The following is a 23,521-nucleotide window of genomic DNA, read 5'->3' as shown; positions in this document are numbered from 1 at the left end:
GTAAATTATTTTTCTTTGATAAATTATATGAGATAATTGCGCACCAGGAGGTAAAATGTTTAGTACTGCCAATGACACACATAAAAGTGACATGTTAACTAGCTTCTTGGAAACTGAGTAAGCGAGTGAGTTTGAGGTAGGTTGAGAAGGGAAGACTGGGCACTCAGACCCATGATGAAACAGACTCTCCTTTAGTGAGCATGAGGGCATACAAAGATCTTACCAATTCAAAAGCAAATTTAAAATATATTTCATCAGCCATTCTTTTGACAAATTATTTGAGTACAAAGATCTTACCAATTCAAAAGCAAATTAAAAATATATTTCATCAGCCATTCTTTTGACAAATTATTTGAGTATCTAGATTTAGGAACCAAAAATTTCTGTTAACTGCACTGAAACCCCTATTTTACATTTTTGTGCGGCCCAGGCTTAAAAAAAAAAAAGGCAAAATTTGGGAAATTGTGGAATTGAGGAAAATGTTAAACCCCCCCCCCCCCCCCCCCCCCCGCGAAATATGGGTAAAAACACATGTAACTTGCATATATGATTAAATCACAGTACTCTCCAATACTATGTATAAAATCTGTCTAAGGAAATTAAATGTACAATACAATGTTTATACAATAATTTGTGCTAATGAATTTCATAAGTTCTTAAAAAAATCACAGATGTGTATGTCAATTGACATTACAAGCTTATTAGAAGTCAACTTGGTGAATTTCTGTACACTGCAAAACGTAAATTTGAAAGAAAGCTTAAGTGCTACAGTTTCACGTCATGCCCCCTGTCAGTGCTGCCAGTCTTTACAACCTACAGTGTGTGGTGTGCATGGTGCAAAGTATATACATCAGTAGTGTATGTAGTTGTTGCAACTGTATCATGTCAGATCTGAACACAAAAGTCTTTACAATGTGCTATTGCAAAACCGTTGTTCTATTTCCATATGACATCTTTGCCATAGCACATCATCTGCACGAAAGGAATATTTTCAGCACGTCACAAAATGCTTTCACCCCTACCTACATTCCCATCAGTGAGGGCCACTCCCCCTCTCCACACATGCAGTAGGTGAGCTCATTTTACGTGTTTTAGTGTGGTGTGGTGGTTGCACTGGCTGTTGGATGACTTAACAAGTCGCCAGCCAATAAGAGTTCATTAGCCAGAAATGAGTGACATTTCTTCAATTATGACTGAGCATATTCTTGAAGACTCGGTGTTTGAATTTAAAAGGTTGATAATTGATATTATTGCTGAAGAAGTACATCATAAATACATGCAAACAGGTGAGACGGTGTTATAAGTGGCACAAGGAAAGGTGGTGGCTGGGCCCCTTCATTGTATATTGGCTCGGTACTGAACACATCACATTAATTGTGTTGTCTTTCCGCTGCGACCTACCAGTATTTGCATCATGATTGTGCAGTGAAGCTAAGTGCTGCAAGTTGTGTTGGCAACACCGATCATGGATTACATTAGCATTTCCTCTATCACATCTCCCCTCTCCATAGTGGCCTAAAATATCTAATATATTCTCTTAATTCTGTGCATGGTGCAAACCATCTGCCTTTTGAGCCACTTATAATTTGTCTAGTAACATCAAATATCAATAGGAAGAAAGTGGGACGAATTCAAGCAAGACGTCGAGTAAGAACTTGGAATCGAGGTAAACCTTAATAGGAAGAAATCTGAAATTGTGCAGTTTTTAACATTGACCATATCGGTTTTTCACAGAGACTACAAATTTATGGTGTAGAATGGCGAAAAACATAAAATTGGAGAATGTAAAATCGAAGTACCACTGTACATGGCAAGTAATAGTACATAAAATAAGGGACGGGCAACTACTCACCTATAGTGGACTGATGTGTAGGGTATCAGTCCACTACAGGTGAGTGATTGCCTTTGTTTTATTTTATCTACGGTTGTGCCCAGGAATTTCCAATATTGGCAAGTTGTAGTGTTGTATTATAAAGCTTTATGACAATTAAAAATGTGCATTGATCGACTGTTCTGTCAGTTCTTATAGAATATTGTATACATAATAAATGAAAACACACACATTAGTGGTGTAATATTCTAAAATATTACAGTGTTTTGTGGTTTTCATTCATAAGTAAAAATGTACTATAAAGAGGACTTGGATTTTTAGGATATAAAAAATATTTTTTTTGAAAAATAACACAGTAATCAATAAATAATTACAGATAAACAGCAGCTATATAACAAAACTCTGAAGGTGGCAGCTTTTTTCCAATTACCAGCCTTACTAATTTATGCAATTAAATTTGTATGGTATAAACATGAATATAATTAAGCAGTGTAGTGATAGTTAATTGACAATTCAGTATACAGAGTTTTTATGATGTCTTTGTGTCAAGTTAAAATTCCTGAAAATTCTCGTTTGTTTTGTGATCTACGGAATGCCATGAACAAATAAGTGAATGGTTTGGAAACCACATACAAAATACTAATGTGAGCTATTCTAGAGTGCTGTTTCACTATTCTCAGCCTTTGTCAATTAAGGCTGACTGCAAATGTCAAAACAGCTCAGAGACGTGCTGCTACTGTATTCTCAGAAAGCTGATGAATTGTTCCTGAGTGAAAACTACTTTTTTTTCTTTTCTATTACAGTTATCTGGTTTCATCAAAGATATAGAGAGGTGACACACAGAGTATGATGGACGAATTATGCCATCTACTACCAGTGCTTATGACTTACAAGTATCTTTGACTGATGAGCACTGAGGGCATACATGTATACCTTTTAAATCAGAAATTGCCACACACTGCAAGATTTAAATCTTAGTAGTAAAATTAAATTCACATGGAAATAAACCATGTGTCTAGGTGCTTTTCTTAACACCTTATGTGTAGATGAAATGCATTTCCTGTTGAAAATACATTGTCAACTGAGCCTACTGGGTCACATGACAGTGAACTGAGGTGTCTGTGCTGTAATAACCTGTGTACTCACAGTGTGTGTGACTGTGTTCCAGTAGTGTCACTTGACAGACCATAGTTTATGCAGGTTACAAGTGTAGTGTATTCATAGTCGGCAAGGACAGTAATAAACATACTTTAAATGCACTGAAATCCATAAGTAAATAAATGCCTTAGTGTTGTCTAGTTTTTGAATATGTATGCTTCAGAGAAACAATGCTCTACCATCCACAACTTCCTGCTCTGCCTATAAGACAGGAGAAGAGGATATCTTCTAGCAAGGTTGTGTAGGCACGTAACCCCTTAATTTAAAAGTCTGAAAATAGTCTGGATTTTAATTTTTACAGAAACTTAATAGCCTGAGAGCACTTGTCTATCATGACAGTATTCTGTTTAGAAATTCAAACCCGAGAGAAAATCTTTGTGTCTAGTTAATTACCAATGTGGCCACAAGAGGACACAACAGTGCTACTTCGCTTGGATTCACAGCTACTTGAAGCCCTCTGTTGACCAGCTGCAGTCAAAATTAGAGGGGAAGAGATTATAGTTGCCACTTGCTTGTGCTGTGTAAAGCTATTATAAGGTGGTTGTTTTTTTATGGAGTGTGATGGAGTTTGATAACATTTTAGCAGATCAGAAAATGACACTTCAGACACTGACAGTATAAGTGAAAGGACAGCTGATCAAGAAAGTGATTCAAATGGTGTTAGTTCTTCTAGCATCAGAAAATGGTATGAAATAGACATGACTGCAGAATTGTCTCCCACACCTCCAAAATTTCCTTTACTGGAACACTTTCAGACTTCACACAAATATGTAACTAAAGTAATTGATGATGAGTTAGTGAATATTGTAGTCACTGAGACTAATAGATCAGCTTCAGATAAGAACATTACTAATTGGAGGGACACAAACTGTGATGAACTAAGAATCTTCTGTAGTATAATATTGTTACAAAGTATTATAAAGAAACCAAGCTACTAGGTGTGTTGGTCCTAAACTTCCACTCCTTGCAACTCCAGTATTTCACCAATTACTTAGCTGCAAACAATTTTTGATACTAAAGAAATGCCTTCATTTTTCAGACAACTCAAGAGATGACACCGCTGGCTATTCATAACCATGCTAAACAAAATCTGGTCCATATTAGAACACTTCAATAATAAATTCAAAATTCTTTGTACTACAGAGAGGGATGTCACCATAGACGAGTGTCTCATGTTATTTAAAGGGAGATTAGGTTGGGTTCGGTACCTACCACTAAAGACTTCAAAATTTGGAATAAAGGACTACATGTTGTGTGAGTCCAAGTCTGGCTATGTATGGTCTATAATTTTTTGATGGTGAATATAAAGATCTGCCCTGGTGATCTCAAATAGTACCAACCCTCTCAACAAAGGCTACCGCCTTACAGTTGATAGTTGCTACACCTCTCCGCAACTAGCAGATCTCCTTATTAATAAGAAATTTGACATATATTGCAGTATGCAACCTTCTAGGAAACATATGCCACCAAACTTTCTCAGTAAGAAACTGAAGAAGAGAGATATTGTTGCCTTTCAGAGGGTAAATTTTCAGCAGTGAGATGGGAAAACAAACGTGATCTGTTTTCTTGAGCACTATCCAAAATGCATAAATGAAAAATGTAAATAGATGAGGTGAATAGTTACTAAAACCAGCAACAGACATATCATATAATGACACAATGGAAGGAGCAGATAGAGTTGACCAGCTTATAGCAAACAGTTCAGAACACAGAAAAAGAGGGGAAAATGCTAAAAAAAAGTGGTTTTTATCAATTTGAACTGGTTTTCTGGAATTCAAAAAATGGGTCTGAGCACTATGGGACTCAACTTCTGAGGTCATCAGTCCCCTCTCTGGAATTCATTCAGCTTGTACAAGAAATCTGGAGGAACAAGGAACTATCTTGATTTGCGAGTGGCAGTAATTTAGATGGTGACAGCTGAACATCGCAGGAAGGAAGTGACTTCGAAAGCTTGTTGTCCATCCACAAGCATCTATCCTATTCATTTAACTGACTGTCATTTCCCATTGTTCATCACAGCTATTGAAAAGAAGCAGAATCCTTCCAGAATATGTAGGATGTGTAGCCAAGTTTGGGATGGGAACGGGAAGAAAAATTGGAGGAATCGAGATATACGTGTGGAGATTGTGATGTAGATCCATGTGTTGTACTGTGCTTCAGAGCCTTTCACATTGCCACAAACATGTGGAGACGAATGTTGTGTGAAAGTGTATTAATTAATTTTTAAAACAGTATGAACTGTTTTGAAAGAGATTCAACAAAAGTATTCTCTCCTAAGGCATTTTATTTTATGTAGAGTTATTTTTTGAAAGCAACAAGTGTACTTGGTGTTTTAATATGCAATCCCTAACTACCCTTTAAGTGAATAATTTGTCAAACTACTGTTTGGAATAACCTGTAATCATAATAAAGATTAAAATTCAGCAATAAGAAAATGGAATTTTGTACACACTTTTACATAAAAATTGTTTAATTGAGGGGTTAACATTTCAGGGAAACTTGTTTGCAGCTGCTGTGTCCACATTTTGAGATACAGGTTCGTGTGAGCATGAGAGAATAAGTAGCTGGAAATGAACAACGAGGTGTATTTGGTGAAATCTATTGTAGGATGATATATTTACAACCTGCTCTTGAAAAGGACATTGCCTGACAATGGATGGGTGCTACCTTTGGTGGATCCACCGATATGGCATATAGCTGGAACACAGATTTTGGTCAACGCGTTTGAAATGTTGTTGCTTGTGTTTTGACAGGATACCAGTTGGCAGTTTACGTATTGACCAGTCACCTTTATTTTAGCTTGCACCACTATGAATGTGATAGGAGTTCTGAAATTCCAAGTAATATCTGAATTCCTTCTCGAATTCAGCAAGAAGTAAAGATCTTTACAGACTAATAACAATATTTTTGTTGCTTTCTTTTCCTTTATAGATCCAGTTGTTGGAGAAACAGAATAACAAAATGGCTGGTAATGAAACTCTGACATGGGAGAATAAACGTGATCTCATAGTGAGAAATACCCAAGAGATCCTGGGCGAAGACAAATTAATAGCAGTACTTAAGGAGCGAGACTGCCGTATTTACTGGGGAACTGCAACAACAGGCAAGCCACATGTTGCATACTTTGTGCCCATGTCTAAAATTGCAGACTTCTTGAAAGCTGGTTGTGAGGTAAAGAGCATTCTCACGTTACTTTTAATTGAACTGGAAGAATGGAAACAATGAGGAGTATTATTGTAGGCAGCCATATATGTAAATTCACTTACATTTTAGAATTTATGTAATTCACATTTTGTTTGAAGTTGTTAAGAAGTTATTGTTCATAAGGTAAATACAGTGATCTTTACATAGAGAATACTCTCATGGATACTCATAGATACTCTACTGGCAGTGCACATACTTGAAAATTCTGGAACCTGCTTCATACTAGAACCTTCTCAACATTTGATCTTCTCAATATTATGTACTATATTCCATCTCATATTCTTTCTTTTATATCATGAGTAAATAATAGTAATAATCAAATTAGAATAATGAAGCTTAAGTAATTACATGCAGCATTTCATGAAATTTTGCGAATTCATCCATGCTCAAAGATTTAGTAAATTGCTTACTGAATCTACTTGACAAATGTCTATAATTCCATTAAAGTAACATTCATTCACAGAATGGTACTTTACTTCGATATACTTTGAATTTGTAGTAAGATTACTATCCCTAGCAATATCAATTGCCCTTGAGTTGCATTTGTATACTTTGTTAGGCCCCTCAGACTTTACATAAAGAATGTTAAATATATCTAGGATTAACTTAATCACAGTGAAGGCTTCTGGCAAAGCTATATACTCAGCAAAAGCAGAATATTTCAAAACACTTCCTTGTTTCATAGATTTCCAAAATATTAAGTTCTAAATAATCCCATTCACATAACTTGATGTTGACTTATGATCTGTGTGATCAGCAGCTCAGTCCACACCTACAAAAAATAGGAGATATCAGTTTTTTCGTTTCACACATACATTAATGTCAAACCTTTTTGAAAAACAAATGTTTCAGTACTTGCAAAGCATACTTATACTGAATGTCTTGTATTAGTTTTGAAATCCACTTTTACACTGTCACTTATATCTGGCTGTGCTCCTGAACTAACATGTAAGATAGCACCTATCAGGTCCCTGTAGCCAATATCATGACTTATATCTTGCACTGTTTCTAAATTCATATTAACTGCCATCAGTATACTGTAAAACGTCTAATGTTCAATCTGATATTTCTTAGCTGAAGATTCAATAAAGCTTTCCTTGTAGGAGTTGGACGATTTCAACTGTGACTCATTGATATTGTAGTAATTGGATACAAGTACTTTTTTTTTGTAAAGTGTACAATTTTATATTTCTGAACATTTAAGGCAAGTTGGTTTGCACCAATTTGAAACCTTATTAGGATTTGATTTAATATTTATTCAGCTTCTTTCGAACACTACTTTTTACAGATAACTCCATTATCTGCTAAAAGTATGAGGCTCTTTTTAATATTGTGTACAAGGTCATTAATATACAACATTAACAGCAAGGGTCTCAACACACTTGCCTGGGGCACATCCAAAGTTACTTCTACTTCTGATGATGACTCTCCATATGGGACAATATGCTGTGTCCTACCCACCAAAGAATCCTCAGTCCAGTCACAAATTTTGCTTGATACCCCATATGATTGTACTTTTGATAGTAAGCCTAGGTATGTTACGTCTATCAGAAATTTTTTAGATATTGTCTACAGAAACAGTTTTATATTTTTCCGTAATTTTAGATAATTAATCGAATTTCTACCCATACCTTCAACATAAAATACATTTTTTATTTTAATTGGAGTTCTTTTTCCTATTTATGTTAACATCCAAAACTGTACTATCTGCAATTTTTACATTTACACACTCTTTTAGAGTTAAAAAAATCAGAAAAATAATTTTGATTATTAACAGCTTATTAGTATGTGACACAAATCATTGAACACTTGGCTTAGGTTCTTTGAAGGGTAGTACATGAGACACGTTATGGATCCACATTATGTTAAAAATGTTATGTAGATATCTCACATCCAGTGTGTAGATATTTTGCATCCAATGTTGTATGTACTCAGTCTATGCTTTACAGATCTGAAGATGGCAACATAGTTTGCTGAAACTAGTAGTCTGAATAAATGCTGTATTAAAGTGATCGTGGGCATTTTGAAGTTTGTTATTTCTGTTTTCATATCATTCTAGACCACGCCCAGACTGCAATAATGTCAAGCATATACACCATTGTATGTTGTACCTCTGTCACAAAGCTGCTCATGATGATTCCATTATGTTGGTAAGCTCGGCCTCTTCGATACTACCTACCTTTCGGACCATAGTGCTCTCCTTGGCCACATGGCCAGTTTTTAGCTCTACAGTGATTGTTTTGTCCATGATGCCATGCACCTTGAGTGTCTTCACGGTGATTTCCACTTCATGTCCATTAATCTGACTGGAAACATTTCCACTTGAAATCTCCTTATTTGCCACATTAGTAACACATCTGCTCCTGGTAGCTAGTACTGGTTTTCTTTTCAGTGTGAAATGCATTGGATTTTAAACTTCACTTACAAACTTGAATTTGAATTTTAGTTTAATATATTCAGCTGTTTGATCTTCTTCTTTCAAAACATCAACCAAGTCCCCAATATAGCTCCAAGATTCTCTACCAAGCAGACTAGTATTGTGGAATGGATTATAAAATCCCAGATCTACACTGCAACCTACAGACAACATAGATACTGCTGGCATTATTGACAGTTCGATCGCTGCTCAGGTAAATGGACATTTCAAGAATGGAGAACAACACGCTGGTATGTTTCCCCTATGGCCAGTGTAGGCATGCTGTATGCTACTGTAAAGAAAGAAGAAGGGTATTAAATTACTATTACATAGCAAGACATCAAACAGCAGGGCCACTCCAGACAGTTGGAGATGACTACAGTCTACTCACAGGATGAAGCCTATCACGTTGTCCTGTTTGAGGTTGCTTTCCAACAAGTTTCTGTCATTCTGTCACCATATACAGGTTTCAGCAGGTTTGCCCGCCCATGGAAATCATGAAAACTGACGAAGATTACTGTCAATGAAGGTGATTCCACTGCAGATGAGTCTTCCATGAATGACAGCTGCCAATATGTCAGGACCACTTTGACAACCAACCTATCCAGGCATAAGTCAGTTCAGAATTGTAATTTTCTGTGATGTCAAATGCTTATCATCACCAGTTGAAGAAGATCATGCCCCAAGATTCAAAGGAAAGTGTGCTGAACTTTGCAAACAAAAACTATATTGAGCTGACAGGAACCTGTGTTATGAGAATAATTATCAGTAAGATATCAAAGTCCTTTGTATTTGTCATTTTATGAGACTGTAGCCATAATAATCTGCTTGAATGGGCCTCCATGCATACATCATATAAAGTGTCATGGAATGTGTGTGGAAAACTGGAGTTTCAGATTGAAAAAGCTATGCTAACAAGTTCATGCAGCAACAGTTGCTCTGGACAGTTGCCTACCATTGATGACATACAACATACTTATCCCATAACAACAACTAGTTCTAGTCAACACTTTAACTGTGAGGCTCTAGTCACGTGCAAAAAGGTACTTTGCCTTACAAAAGAAATCTATAGGCCAGCAACTATCAGGATCATCAAAATTGGACAAGGAGAGCTCTGAGTCATCAACTGCCATGAGCAGCCACAACTCATGACTAAACATATGTGCCTAAGGACAGCCAAACCACTCAGCTCAATGCAGACACTTGAGAATCATTGTATGCTACCATTACAGAATACCCACTGGAGGAATCTACCATCCACCTGCCAATTGCTCCTGGTTTGATAACCTTGGCAAGTGTTAGCCATTTTATGTCAATTTTCGGACGTACTCTAGTCTAGAGGGGAGACAAATCAGAACAGATTATTTGTTGTGAAATGCTATACCAAGACTGGGGATTATCCTCCCATCAGTCAGTGCTTACTCAGGGTGTATCCATCTGAATGACAGTTCATTCAGAAGGAATTGGGAAATATTCTGTGAGATGTCATTTAGCTGTCAGTGGACCAAGGATGCCTCCTGTTGTCTTTGTAAAGAAGAAAAATGACGCACTGGGTTTCTGTGTAGATTATCATCAGCTAATCAGAACCACAGAAAAGCATGTACAACGTCTGTCTGAATAGTTCGGTGAATGGTGTCAGAAAATAAAGGAAAAAAGAGCCACAAACAAAATACTTTAACTGGCCTTCAAAGTAATCATCCTTAGCTACAATACACATCTAACATTGGTTGTAAAGCAGTTGGAAACGGTCAGCAAACGCTTCTTGTGGAATCGCTGAAAGCACAGTGGTCACATATTGTTGGCTGTCTGCAACATCTGCGAAGCGTAAGCCTCTCAGGACTAATTTAAGGCTAGGAAAAAAAACTAAGTCTGGTGGCACCAAACCTGATTAATGAGGAGTGGTTTAAAGAACAGTCACCTTGCATTGAGCAAGAAAGTTGAGTAGGCAGATAACAGGGCACAGGCAGGCGTTGTTGTAGAGGAAGTTCCATGGACCCTTTCAGTACAGGTCTGTCTGAACCCACAGGATGCATTGCAGCAGCCATTGCAAGATGGTCAACATCATATTAATCTTGGATTTTGTCAGCTGACTCTTTTTGGGAGGTGGGGAAAACGATGAACACCATGCCAATGACTGTCGCTTGATTTCCAGATCTTATTGTTAGCACTAGATTTCACAACCCATACTGATGGTTTCCAAAAACTGTGGATTTCAATCAGACAAGTCAATGAAATCTCCAGGTATTTCCATAAGAGTTGGCTTCTGCTTGTCTGTCAGTGTGTGCAGTGCAAACTGGAAGCAAATCTTCTGCCTTTTCACATTTTTGTAAACAACAATACTTGCAATGTTGCTACTCACCATATAGCGGAGATACTGAGCCGCGATAGGCACAGTAAAAAGATTCACACAATCATAGCTTTCGACCATTAAGGCCTTTGTCAGCAGTACACACACACACACACACACACACACACACACACACACACACACACACAAAAGAAAAAAAAACGCAACTTGCACACACATCTGAAGTGCATGCACTGGTGCTGCTGCTGATCGCAGTGTAGTTTCAGCTCTCTGAGACTTGCAGATGTGTGTGCAAGTTGCGTTTTTCTTTTGTGTGTGTGTGTGTGTGTGTGTGTGTGTCTGCTGCTGACAAAGGCCTTAATGGTCAAAAGCTATGATTGTGTGAATCTTTTTATTGTGCCTATCGCGGCTCAGCATCTCCGCTATATGGTGAGTAGCAACTTTCCTTCTCTCTTATTGTTACATTCCATCCTGGATTTTCCATTGTTTGATACTTACAATGTTCTTGCTTGTCTTTAGCTCTTCTGCCATCATTCTCAAAGTCACCTGCTGGTCATCTTCAAGCATTCATCTCACTCATTTGATGTTTCAGTTAGTGCTCGTTGATGGCTGACCCGAACTCAGCTCATCCACGACATTTCTTTCCATCTCTAAAACATTTAAACCACTAGAATACACACTTTTTGCCCACCTGTACAACACCATACACTAGCACTAACTTTCCCTGAGTCTCCATTGTTGTTTTCCCTAATTTGAAGCTATACTTCATGTTAATGTGTGACTCCATTTTGCAGTGACATGGATTCTCACATTGACTCTGTTAGCTTCATATCAGCATGCACCACTGCTTTACTTATGTGATTTTTATAATAGGGGGCACTTGTTGACATGTCTCTCAATTTGTATGCAAAGGTACCCCATTCTAACCAATGCGGTTTTTAACATACGGGACAACTTTTCAAATACATGTTGTATGTCCATTGCCATGATTTGGTGATACCTTGGACTGTTTCGCAGGAGTGAATTATTTATCCCTTCAGATATGCGGACCGGCTGGAGGTTGATGAGGAAATCACTGCCTACATAGCACTTGCTTGTTTTTATGAGATCAAAGTTGTGCAGTGCTCCAGCTAAAATCTGAACCCTTGATGTACAACCTGTTGCGACCTCCAAAATAGGTGAAATGTCTTTGCTATGTGGATGACATTGTTGGTTTTCTTGAAAAGCCTTCCTATAGACTGAATTGTTTCCATGGTGCAGTCGCTTGAATGTGAGAAAGCACCTTGAGGTACCTAATTTACAGAAATAAAGTCCTGGTGCATCAAAAGTAAGAACTGTAATGTTTCTTCCAATTCCTCATTGCATTTATGATGTTAAAAACTTCTTTGGATTGTGCTACACTGGCGGTACTTCATGAAGGACTTAAGCTGCAAAGCATGTCCCCCACAAGAACTACTGCAGGGGGACACCATATGTTACTAGAGTGAGGCGTGTGGAAGATATTTATATATGCTTAAGAAGACACTGTCATTTTCACCAGATGTGGCACTTTTTTACAGGAACTGAACTAGATACTGATGCAAGTGGCTATGGAATGGATGTAGTTCTGGTACAAATCCAGGAAGACACTGGTCACTGAACTGATGCCTTGCAGTCATTTGGGCAACAAGTTACTTCTATTCTTACTTTTAAAGCAGTACATTCACTGTTTCAAGTGACCACCATTAGTTATACTGGCTGACAAGCTTGAAGGATCATCAGCATAATTGGCAAGATGTGCACTGAAGCTTTTGAAATATGTCATCACGTTAGTGTACAGAAATGCACACAAAACAAGAATCCCAACTGGCTATTGCAGAATCCATTGGTGCAACAGTACAGCATGATGCTTCCCAGTCATCACAGCAGTAGCAAAAATTGCAGCCAAAGAAAGGAAAAATTCAACATTACTGAAGTGTTAAGAGAAGGGACAAACTGTCACAGGAGACTTACAATCAAACACTGTATAAAGAATTTCTGACCTTATGGGACAGAAATGGTTGCTTATTTACAGTCACGTATATTAAAGTATTTTCATGATGTTCCGATCTCAGGTCATTTGGGATTTGTGAACTCCTTTGGTTGAATCACGAGTACATCCAGTATCAGCTCATCCTGCAATTGCTCCATTTCACCAGACTGGATTGATCTCTTGGGGAGAGCCCCCAAACTGACAAATGGCAGTAAATTAAGAATAGTGTGCAGTGACTACCTCACCTGTCACCAAGGCTGTATAAAGCCTAAAGATTTAGAAAGTGCCAGCTTTCTTTTTAAAGACATAATTTTGAAGCACAGGGCCGCTCTTGTAATGATATCTAATTGTGGGAAAGGATTCAGTCAAAATTACTGTCAGAAGTAATTCCATAATGCATCATTGCTCACAGGATGGCAACAGCTGTCAACCAGTCACAGATGAATAGCCTGAAAGAACATTTTAATCAGGTGTTAGCAGATATGCTCTTGATGTACATTGATGTTGAACAGAGAGCATGAGAAGCAATATGCGGGCTTTCGAAATAACTACGCACCCTCCGACTCCATGTTGCAGTATCAAAAGTTTTGGCTGGTTTCATTGTCTAGGAGCTGGGATACGTAGTTGCCACATTACAAGCTAAATACTGCTGAGCCTACAGTATACAATACGAATACAGACATGAATTGAATGGTCGAAGGTTCCTACCACTCGGCAAATGCGAATTAATATAGAAATTTATAAATGAAAGATTGCAATTAAATAAAATCTGCGGGTACTATTTTAACGACTTTAAATGATGAGTATAATAGCAGAAGTAATTTTGAGAATGCTGTATATTTATACAAAACACTTATTGGTGTCGATGGTCCAGCAATTAAATAAAATATAATTTGAAAAACAGGGAAACAGTAGATTCCTATTGCATGTAATTAGCTATGAACAACAACATAGCTTGCGAGATATTCACTTCTAAACACACACTATTCTTCACTGTAGAAACCTCGGAAATCCCACAAGTTCACAAGTCCGCACTGTGAAGTATTTCTACCTCTCACGACCACGCGCAAACTGCTCCACACTCCAAGTCTCTCTCGTGACCGAGCGTGTCCCTCACACCGTACCGTCCCAGCACTTCCCGTGTCCTCTCCCATACTCTCCAGGACTGCCGTACTCTCCCAAACTGCCTCGTGTTCTCTCCGGAAACTCACTTCCATCCAGTCTTCCCATTCACATATGCTGTGATTGGCTAGAGCGCTCGCGCCATGTCTTCATGCCAATGCACAGTCACGATCATAATGAAACATATTTAAGCACATACAAAATACTGGATTTACATTTAACTGCTTGAAATTAAATGAATATTCCTACGGCTGGACCATAAACACGCTATAAAACACATTATTAAATACATAAACATTAAGTAAACACATATCAAAAGAAAAGAAGCGAAAGGTAGGCCAGGAGCCTAATGTCTCTGTGCTTTCTAAAACACAGTAAATAATTGACCAGTTTCTTCATCAATAGCATATATTGGATATTAACAAAGACAACCATGCTGCTACCGTTTTTTCGTGTAACTGTGGAGTACTTATGGCCTGATGCAATCAATAGTAATCTGCCACTTTGATCTCCAGTAACTCGTGTACTATTCAAGTTACATGCCTGTAATTCATACCAATTTAGGTTTACACTAATAACTTTCTACAGACACGGCGATTGACAAAATCGGATGAAGCGTTTTTATTTTGTAAATTCATTGCTGGGTGTTACTTGTATAATTTACCGTCAGATACTAAACTTTAAACTAATAAAGATATTGAAAATCTGATTACACCATCAGAATTGTCGCGCAAATAATAGTAATGTGCATGTTTCTTTTTGAGTTATCGTGATTCCTCTGGCTATTATTAATTTCTTTATGAACTGCGAAATGTCTGCCATTATGGTTTCACGAAGTCCACCATCTTTTGTGCTCCCGGCATACAGCGTCACCAAGGAATTCCCAGCCACGCGGCTTGACTGGCCGTTGGGCGGCATAAAGCGGTTGCTAAGTTAACATCCAGGACAATATGGTTGCTGCCGAGCGGCCAATGCCCGCCGACGGGCCCATGCGGCCACTGCTTCCTCAGAACTTAGAATATTTCCAGGGCACCGCAACTCACCCGTTTCCTCACACACCTCCACTTATTAACATTCTGGCTTGCTAGAATGCTTAGAATTAGGACCCTTCAGTTTATACAAGCGCATATAAAACAAATTTCAAAAAACAGAATTAAATGATTAAAACACCAGGCCAATAGCTTTTACAAGATTTTTGTAGTGGTGGGGGAGCAGCATGAATTTCGAAATAAACTAACACAAATTATGAACGAAATGGAATATTAAATAAATGCATGCATGTAATTTCCTTTTGGGCAAGATATGTTGTTGTTGTTGTTGTTGTTGTGGTCTTCAGTCCTGAGACTGGTTAGATGCAGCTCTCCATGCTACTCTATCCTGTGCAAGCTTCTTCATCTCCCAGTACCTACTGCAACCTACATCCTTCTGAATCTGCTTAGTGTATTTATCTCTTGGTCTCCCTCTATGATTTTTACCCTCCATGCTGCCCTCCAGTACTAAATTGGTGATCCCTTGATGCCTCAGAACATGTCCTACCAACCGATCCCTTCTTCTAGTCAAGTTGTGCCACAGACTCCTCTTCTCTCCAATTCTATTTAATACCTCCTCATTATTTATGTGATCTACTCATCTAATCTTCAGTATTCTTCTGTAGCACCACATTTCGAAAGCTTCTATTCTCTTCTTGTCCAAACTTTTTATCGTCCATGTTTCACTTTCATACATGGCTACACTCCATACAAATACTTTCAGAAACGACTCCCTTACACTATATCTATACTCGATGTTAACAAATTTCTCTTCTTCAGAAACGCTTGCCATTGCCGGACAAGATATAAAATTTTTTAAATGCACTTTCCCTTATGTGCGGCTTTGTAAGCATTTCTTGTGCCACTCACTCGGCACTAAGGCGCCTTCTTCCACAATTTTTTTTTCCCTCCCCCGTCACACTACACACACACAAACGGATTTTAGCACAAACTATTGATCAACTCGCATCAATCTTTTGACCAAGTGCCTCGCAGAAATTGTGTCTGCCTCTGAATTCCGAGCTCCAGCATTTATCGCGACAAATCTGTCTAAAACGAAAACCAAAAGTAGAAACCCATCAACAAACCATTTCCCAAACCAGCCAGGATCCTCGCTAAAGATTCCCTCCAGTGGAAAACAATATTGTAGAACAAAGTCACAAGGCAAACGACTGTATCACAATAAGCTCAGATTTCCTTAAGTTCTATTTAATTGGCTTTAATCAATCCTTTGTACCTCCATGCACCAAAAATTGCACGCACATACAATTACAATTTTAATACCCTTCAAATTGACCACTAAATTCTTTGCCACACTCTTATACAAAGCATAAGTCAATACATATTTTACTTAAATCCACAAGGTCACTGACCTCCACTCACCCTCAGTGCCTATACTTCCACCTTTTGCACACACACACAGTGCCGCAATAAACCAACAAATTGCTAATGAATCCCTGAGTAAACATACAAATTATCCCTCCAAATTTACTACCACTATTTACAGATTAGAACAGCTTTTCACTTGTGCCCTTTCTCTATATACCCTTAGCAATTTTAAACCTCTCTCGTTTCCACATATGCAGCAGCAATGACCATAACGTTCTACTGTACCAACGCCAACCAGTCTCACTAGAATTACAGTCCTCCTTCATATACCAATTTGTACGAACATCATTACACAAATTATTGCCATCCACACTATTTACGTCAGCCCTCTCTAAACGGTCTGTTAGTTCTTCCACACATTTCACCGATTCACTACACACAGCATGCACAACTTTACCATTTTTCTCCTCCAAAATATCGCCACTTGCAGCTTCAACGAAATTACACATCAAGTCACTGTTAAACACTTTATCTTTCTGAAATAACACATCGATACCTAAGCCATTATCACCATAAATATTCACCTCAGCAACCTTATCTGCTAAGTCACCATTTAAATCACTCCATAAATTCACGTCGGAAACCTTACTTTGCTCCGTCGACAAATTAACTTTACGTGAATTGCACTCAACTTTATCCTCTGCCGCTACATTACACAAATTGCTGCTATCTTGTCGTGCAATTTTGGGACTTCCAGCCTTACTACATTCCGCTGTGATTGGACAAGAATCAGCACACTCTGCCATTTCTACACCCTTTTCATACAGATTAACCCCCGATTTTACTTTACGTACATTCTCCCGACCACACTCTGACAACTGTTTTAGTTCCACACATTCATCAAGAAGTTTCGTTTCACCTTCATTCATGCCTAGAAACGCGTAAATTCCTTCCTCCGAAGTATCAATACCAGTAGCTTTTACATTATTACATAAATTACCATTACTCTGTTCTTTTAAACAGAAATAAACTACCTCCGACGATACATTTTTAACTTCAACTACTGGCGAGACCAATGCTAAGTCTCCCTCAGTAACATTGACGCTTTCCGCTGAAACGCAATCACCCTCACTTGCACCTGGTGAGACCAAAGATCCGGCCGCGGTGGCCGAGCGGTTCTAGGTGCTCAGTCCGGAACCGCGCGACTGCTACGGTTGCAGGTTCGAATCCTGCCTCGGGCATGGATGTGTGTCATGTCCTTAGGTTAGTTAGGTTTAAGTAGTTCTACATTCTAGGGGACTGATGACCACAGATGTTAAGTCCCATAGTGCTCAGAGCCATTTTTTCTTTAGACCAAAGCTACACTGCCTTCACTAACATCGACGCTTTTCACTGACTCACAAATACTTGCTACTACAACACCTTCCTTACTGCAATTGCTACTATTTGCTAATACCTCTTCAGAACTCTCCAGACATTTTGGTTTCACAAAATCCATCTCCTCTTTAACTTCTTTTGAACCACTGAATCTTCCCATTCATCACCATTCACACTCTCATTCATTACACATTCATAACTTACATCATTCCACGCAAATTTATTCCCATTACTTTTACTGAAATCTCTCACAAATCAATGCTTCCACCGTTAGCACGTGCTTCAATTGAAAGAGCCACCTATATAGCCTTTCTCTTTAACATACTCCATATTACACATTGGTTGCCTTTCTCCAAACCTGTCAACATTCCTCCCATTACCATTATCTCCAGTCCTTTTCATCGCCTGTTCAGATCGCCATCCCCGGACCTGAGATTGGTGAACATCAGTTTCCCGACCAGTTGTTATGCGATTGAACTTCGCGCGAGTTTCTCCCATCAAATCTGTGTTCTTTACTCGGATCCCGCTCACAGAAGATATCACTCCTGTTCGTTTTTCGACCATTCTGCTCATTCCAGCTACTATCTCCCTGAGGATTCCTTTGATTTCTCTCACGATTTTTATTTTGGTGGTGGTTATTTGGATTCCCATTTTGATAACTACCACCTAATTTGCTCTGAGGTTTGAACTTCAAAGCCCTCTCTAATTTTTCCACAAACTCTAGAAATTCATCCATGGAATCACATGGACTATGGACAAGATCCCACTGCAAATCTTTGGGTAATTGCCTTTTTAAGGTGGTAATTTCCATTAAAACCCCCAGTGGATTTTTCACATGCATAAGTTTGCCAAGTTCGCACTTGAAAAAATCTCTCATCGTCCCATTACCGTACCTGTAACTCGGCCCGTTTAAGAATTCATTTTGGATCTGCATCTATTTTGCATTGCTCCAAAATTTATTCAAAAAGCACTTTTCAAACTCTTTGTATGATTTGCACGAACTACATCTAACATTTTCCCAAGACTGTGGGTCTCCCTCCAAATTCTGTTTAACGTATTTTATTTTTGCTTTGTCCGGCATGCCGTATACAATTGTCCCTACACGCAGCCAAGAAATTTACTGGGTGATATCTTTTGTCATCTGTGGAACATTTCACAGATCCGGTATTTGCCCAAGGGATATTTATAACCAGCGTGGCCTGTTGGGAGGCTAATGAATTTAAATCACTTTTTTATCTGCTGCATTTGTTTTTTAAATTCATTTTCACTAGTGATACTGGACTCTATTTTATCTTTAATTTTGCTCACTTCTTTCTCCCCGTCATCTACACGATTGGCAATGTCACTAATTGCCAAATTTATATCGCTTTTATGAGCATCTTGCGCTTCTATACAGTCAATCACCTTGCCCCCAAGTTCCATCTGTATCTTATCCATTTTTTCCCCAAGATCTATTTCCACTGATTCGATTTTAGATTTTACTGTTACAACTTCGTCTGTAATTTTCCCCATATCCACTTGAACACATTTTAATTTATCATCAATTGCTTTTTCAAGATTACCCGCAATTTTTTTTCAACTTTCTCTTTCATAGCGGACAGTATTTCAGTTCGCATTGTACCTATATCAGTCCAAATTTTATCCGTAACTGTTTGAATTGTACTGATACTATTTGCCATTCCCTGGATCATTTGCATTAACTGAGACATCATATCTCCCCCACATCCATTCCCCTTGCCTAAATTCCTACTAGTTACACTTTCGTACTCTGATTTCAGACTAACCAGCTCACATCCATTATCAGAATTACATGTACTAGGTGACTGTTTTATATTCGCGAGATCTATAAGTGGAGCTTGAACTTGAGAGTCAGACTCAATATTTGCACAGGCACATATCTGATCTGAGATGGTTCCTTCTGCCATGGTGATGCCATCGGTTGTAGTGGAAGACAACACTGAAGATGGCCCTGGAGTACTCCAAGATACTGCCGTCATACTCCTGCTGGACTGCGTCCACCTCTGAAGAAGTCGCCTTATGTACGAGGGTAATCCCAAAAATACATAGACCTGTTTATTTCTAAATTGGTTTACATCAGTTAACAGCTTGAACGTTTAGCTATTTTTTGACATAATTACTATTTCTGTCAATGCATTTTTGTAGGCACTGTGGCAGTTTTTGTATGCCCATGTCATACCAGCTCGCCGCCATGCTGTTCAGAAAATTATCGAAGTTTCATCTCGTTGTCGGAGCTGAATCGCTGGGATCATAATTAACGTTGACAGGTACTGTGAGGCTCTGAAAAAACTCAAACGAGCAATTCAGAAGCAGAGAAGAGGAATGTTGAGCAAGGGCGTACACATTCTCCATGACAACGCTCGCCCACACATCGCTCGGCAAACCGTTGCTCTCCTGCAACAGTTTCACTGGAACATAATCACCCACGCACCCTATAGTCCTGACTTGGTGCCCAGTGACTATCACCTGATCCCTAGGTTAAAAGAACATTTGGCCGGAAAGCGATTCAGCTCCGATGACAAGGTGAAAGAAGAAGTTCGTAACTTTCTGAACAGCATGGCAGTGTGCTGGTATGACATGGGCATACAAAAACTGCCACAGTGTCTACAAAAATGCATCGACAGAAATGGTGATTATTTCAAAAAATAGCTAAATGTTCAAGCTGTAAACTGATGTAAATCATTGTAGAAATAAACAGGTCTATACTTATAAAAAATAGGAGACCTTCCTTTTGGGATTACCCTCGTAATTGTAGCTGCTGCCGGTTACCGCGTGTTCCAACCATCTCCGATACCACTGTCCGTTAAACGCGCTAACCACTAGTGTTCCCTGCACTCAACTTATTTAGACTCTGAGCTCCCACGCAAATTGCCTTTAACGTGACAGATTAGGACCTCTATCGATAGCATGTGTTAGTTGTGAAAATTACTGCGTAACTTCACTATTTCCAATTACCTACTTGCGGAAGAAAAAATCGATCTCATACTGTGTTTTGTGAGAGGTTCACCCTACAGAAATCTCTACTGGTTTTGCAAAGGTTTTCAAACTTCACATAGTATGCTGAATAACATAGACCAAAGGAATTACCACTTTGCAGGGCATAATTTCGGACGAGCCCCCAGTTGCAGGCTTTTGAAATAACTATGCACCCTCCGACTCCGTGTTGCAATATCAAAAGTTTTGGCTGGTTTCATTGTCTGGGGGCTGTGTATGTAGTTGCCACATTACAAGCCAAATACTGCCAAGCTACAGTATACAATATGAATACACACATGAACCGAATGGTCGAAGGTTCCTATCACTCGGCAATTGCGAATTAATATAGAAATTTATAAATGAAAGATTGCAAATAAATAAACTCTGCGGGTACTATTTTAATGACTTTAAATGATGAGTACGATAGCAGAAGTACTTTTGAGAATGCCGTATATTTCTGCAAAACACTTATTGGTGTCGATTGTCCAGCAGTTAAATAAAATATAAGTTGAGTAACAAGGAAACAATAGATTCCTATTGTGTGTAATTAGCTATGAACAACAACATAGCTCACGAGATATTCACTTCTAAACACACACTATTCTTCACTGTAGAAACCTCGGAAATCTCACAAGTTCACAAGTCCGCACTCTGAAGTATTTCTATCTCTCGCAACCATGCGCAAACCGCTCCACACTCCAAGTCTCTCTCGCTCTCGGCATACAGCATCACCAAGGAATTCCCAGCCACGTGACTGTACCGGCATTGTGTGGCATCATGCGGTTGCTAAGCTAACGTCCAGGACAATATGGTTGCTGCCGAGTGGCCTGAGCCTGCCGACTGGCCCGTGCGGCCACTACTTGCTCAGTACTTAGAATATTTACAGGGCGCCGCAACTCAACCGTTACCTCACTAATACTACCCGTCATGGCAAGACACCACATCTGTGGTCAAGAGGCTGAAACAACACTGGATACTTTGTTTCCATTTAAAGCTCATAATGGTCTAGATGATTACATCAAACATCTTGTAACCAAAACTGCAGAAAACAATGCAGCTGGAAAATATATTGACCTTGGATGTGCAATACAAGGGCCATGAATGTTATAACATGAAACACCAACTTGTAAGCTTACAAGTAAGGATTTTCTCACCTGTATGGATTTTTTGATCTATGTGGAAGATTGGGCTATCCAAAAAATTATTAACTCACTACTTGGGCTTGTACCATATCCTACATTGCTTATCGGAAGCAAAGATGATAATCCTACATTGAGGAGACAGAGTACTCATACACCATCCATATCCTCCACATGACACCTTGTAATAAATAGTCTTGTGTTGCAGATTGATTGTAAGTAACAATATTATGAAAAAGATAGTTGCTACTCACCATATAGTGGAGATGCTTCCTTGCAGATAGGTACAACAAACAAACAAACACACACACACACACACATACACACACACACACATATGCAACTCACACACATGACCATAGTCTCTGCTAGCTGAAGTCAGAAGTACAAGGAACATTAAGACCTGTCCAACAGTCAAGATGTCTGGATGGAAGCACCTCCAGCTGAATATCATTGTCATCACAAGGAAGTGGCGACACAAGTGGAATGTGAGGATTGACCAACATTGCCTTGTTAAGCAATGCTGACTGGGTCCAGATCCAGGAAGTTAGTCAACTTTTAACAGAGGGCTCCTTTTTTGCAAGAAGGGGGGAACAATCCAGCATGCTGTGCATCAGCAATCGTGGTGCTGGGGCTATAGTTACTGAATTGTGAAATGCGGGTCATGAAGTCTTGTTTCACATTGTCAAATGTAATGATCCATTAGCATATACTGACAAATGTGACATAATTCTTCCACATGTTGACAAGTGCAATGCATGTATTTTGAATGGAATTGACCACAGATGTGTTGCCTAATGTATTGGACAAAATTTGTTTAATGCCATCATAGAGCAGACGTATAAAGAGACGTGAATTTAAATAGATTATCTGTAACAGTGATTTTGTAGATACTTTTTTATTATTTGAAATACAGACAATTGTCAGTCTCCAAGAGCTCCGCTATTTCAATTGGTTGTTGTTGTTGTTGTTGTCGTCGTCATCGTCCTCATCGTCTTCAGTCCAGAGACTGGTTTGATGCAGCCCTCCATGCTACTCTATCCTGTGCTAGCTTCTTCATCTCCAAGTAACTACTGCATCCTACATCCTTCTGAATCTGCTTAGTGTATTCATCTCTTTGTCTCCCGCTTCAATTGTCACCCTCCATGCAGCCCTCCAATACTAAATTGGTGATCCCTTGATGCCTCAGAACACGTCCAAACAACCGATCCCTTCTTCTAGTCAAGTTGTGCCACAAATTCCTCTTCTCCCAAATTCTGTTCAATATTTTCTCATTAGTTAGTTCTTGTCTAAACTATTTATCGTCCATGTTTCACATCCATACATGGCTACACTCCATACAGATACTTTTAGAAAAAGACTTCCTGACGCTCTGTTGCTTACAGATGTAAAATTATTAACCAGTATAGCAAGTATCTTCATCTGAATTTCAGTAGGGTTTAATTTCTCAGTTATAGTTTACTTGTGCAATATTAATTAGAAGGAATGAGACTTCTAACAATTTTGAACTTTATGAAACTTTTTACATTTGGATGTCGCAATTGCCTTCATATTTTTTCCCTGCTTACCTTAAAATGTGGTATCTGATATGCCCCGAGGGACCA

At 38.7% G+C, this 23,521-nt stretch overlaps 1 protein-coding gene across 5 annotated transcripts in view; it reads left to right on the top strand.

The window, feature by feature from the left end:
- LOC124544612 (tyrosine--tRNA ligase, cytoplasmic) overlaps positions 1-23,521 on the top strand; it is a 127,016-nt gene that overhangs the window by 15,478 nt on the left and 88,017 nt on the right. For all 5 annotated transcript variants that reach the window (XM_047123209.1, XM_047123210.1, XM_047123212.1 and 2 more), the window contains one exon: positions 5,921-6,160. In XM_047123209.1, coding sequence (XP_046979165.1) covers positions 5,921-6,160 — 240 coding nt within the window. The remainder of the gene's footprint in view (positions 1-5,920; positions 6,161-23,521) is intronic.

Source organism: Schistocerca americana, chromosome 8 (assembly GCF_021461395.2).
Source record: "Schistocerca americana isolate TAMUIC-IGC-003095 chromosome 8, iqSchAmer2.1, whole genome shotgun sequence".
In the NCBI taxonomy this organism is placed as follows: Eukaryota; Metazoa; Arthropoda; class Insecta; order Orthoptera; family Acrididae; genus Schistocerca; species Schistocerca americana.
This window is presented reverse-complemented; position numbering and strand designations above follow the sequence as displayed.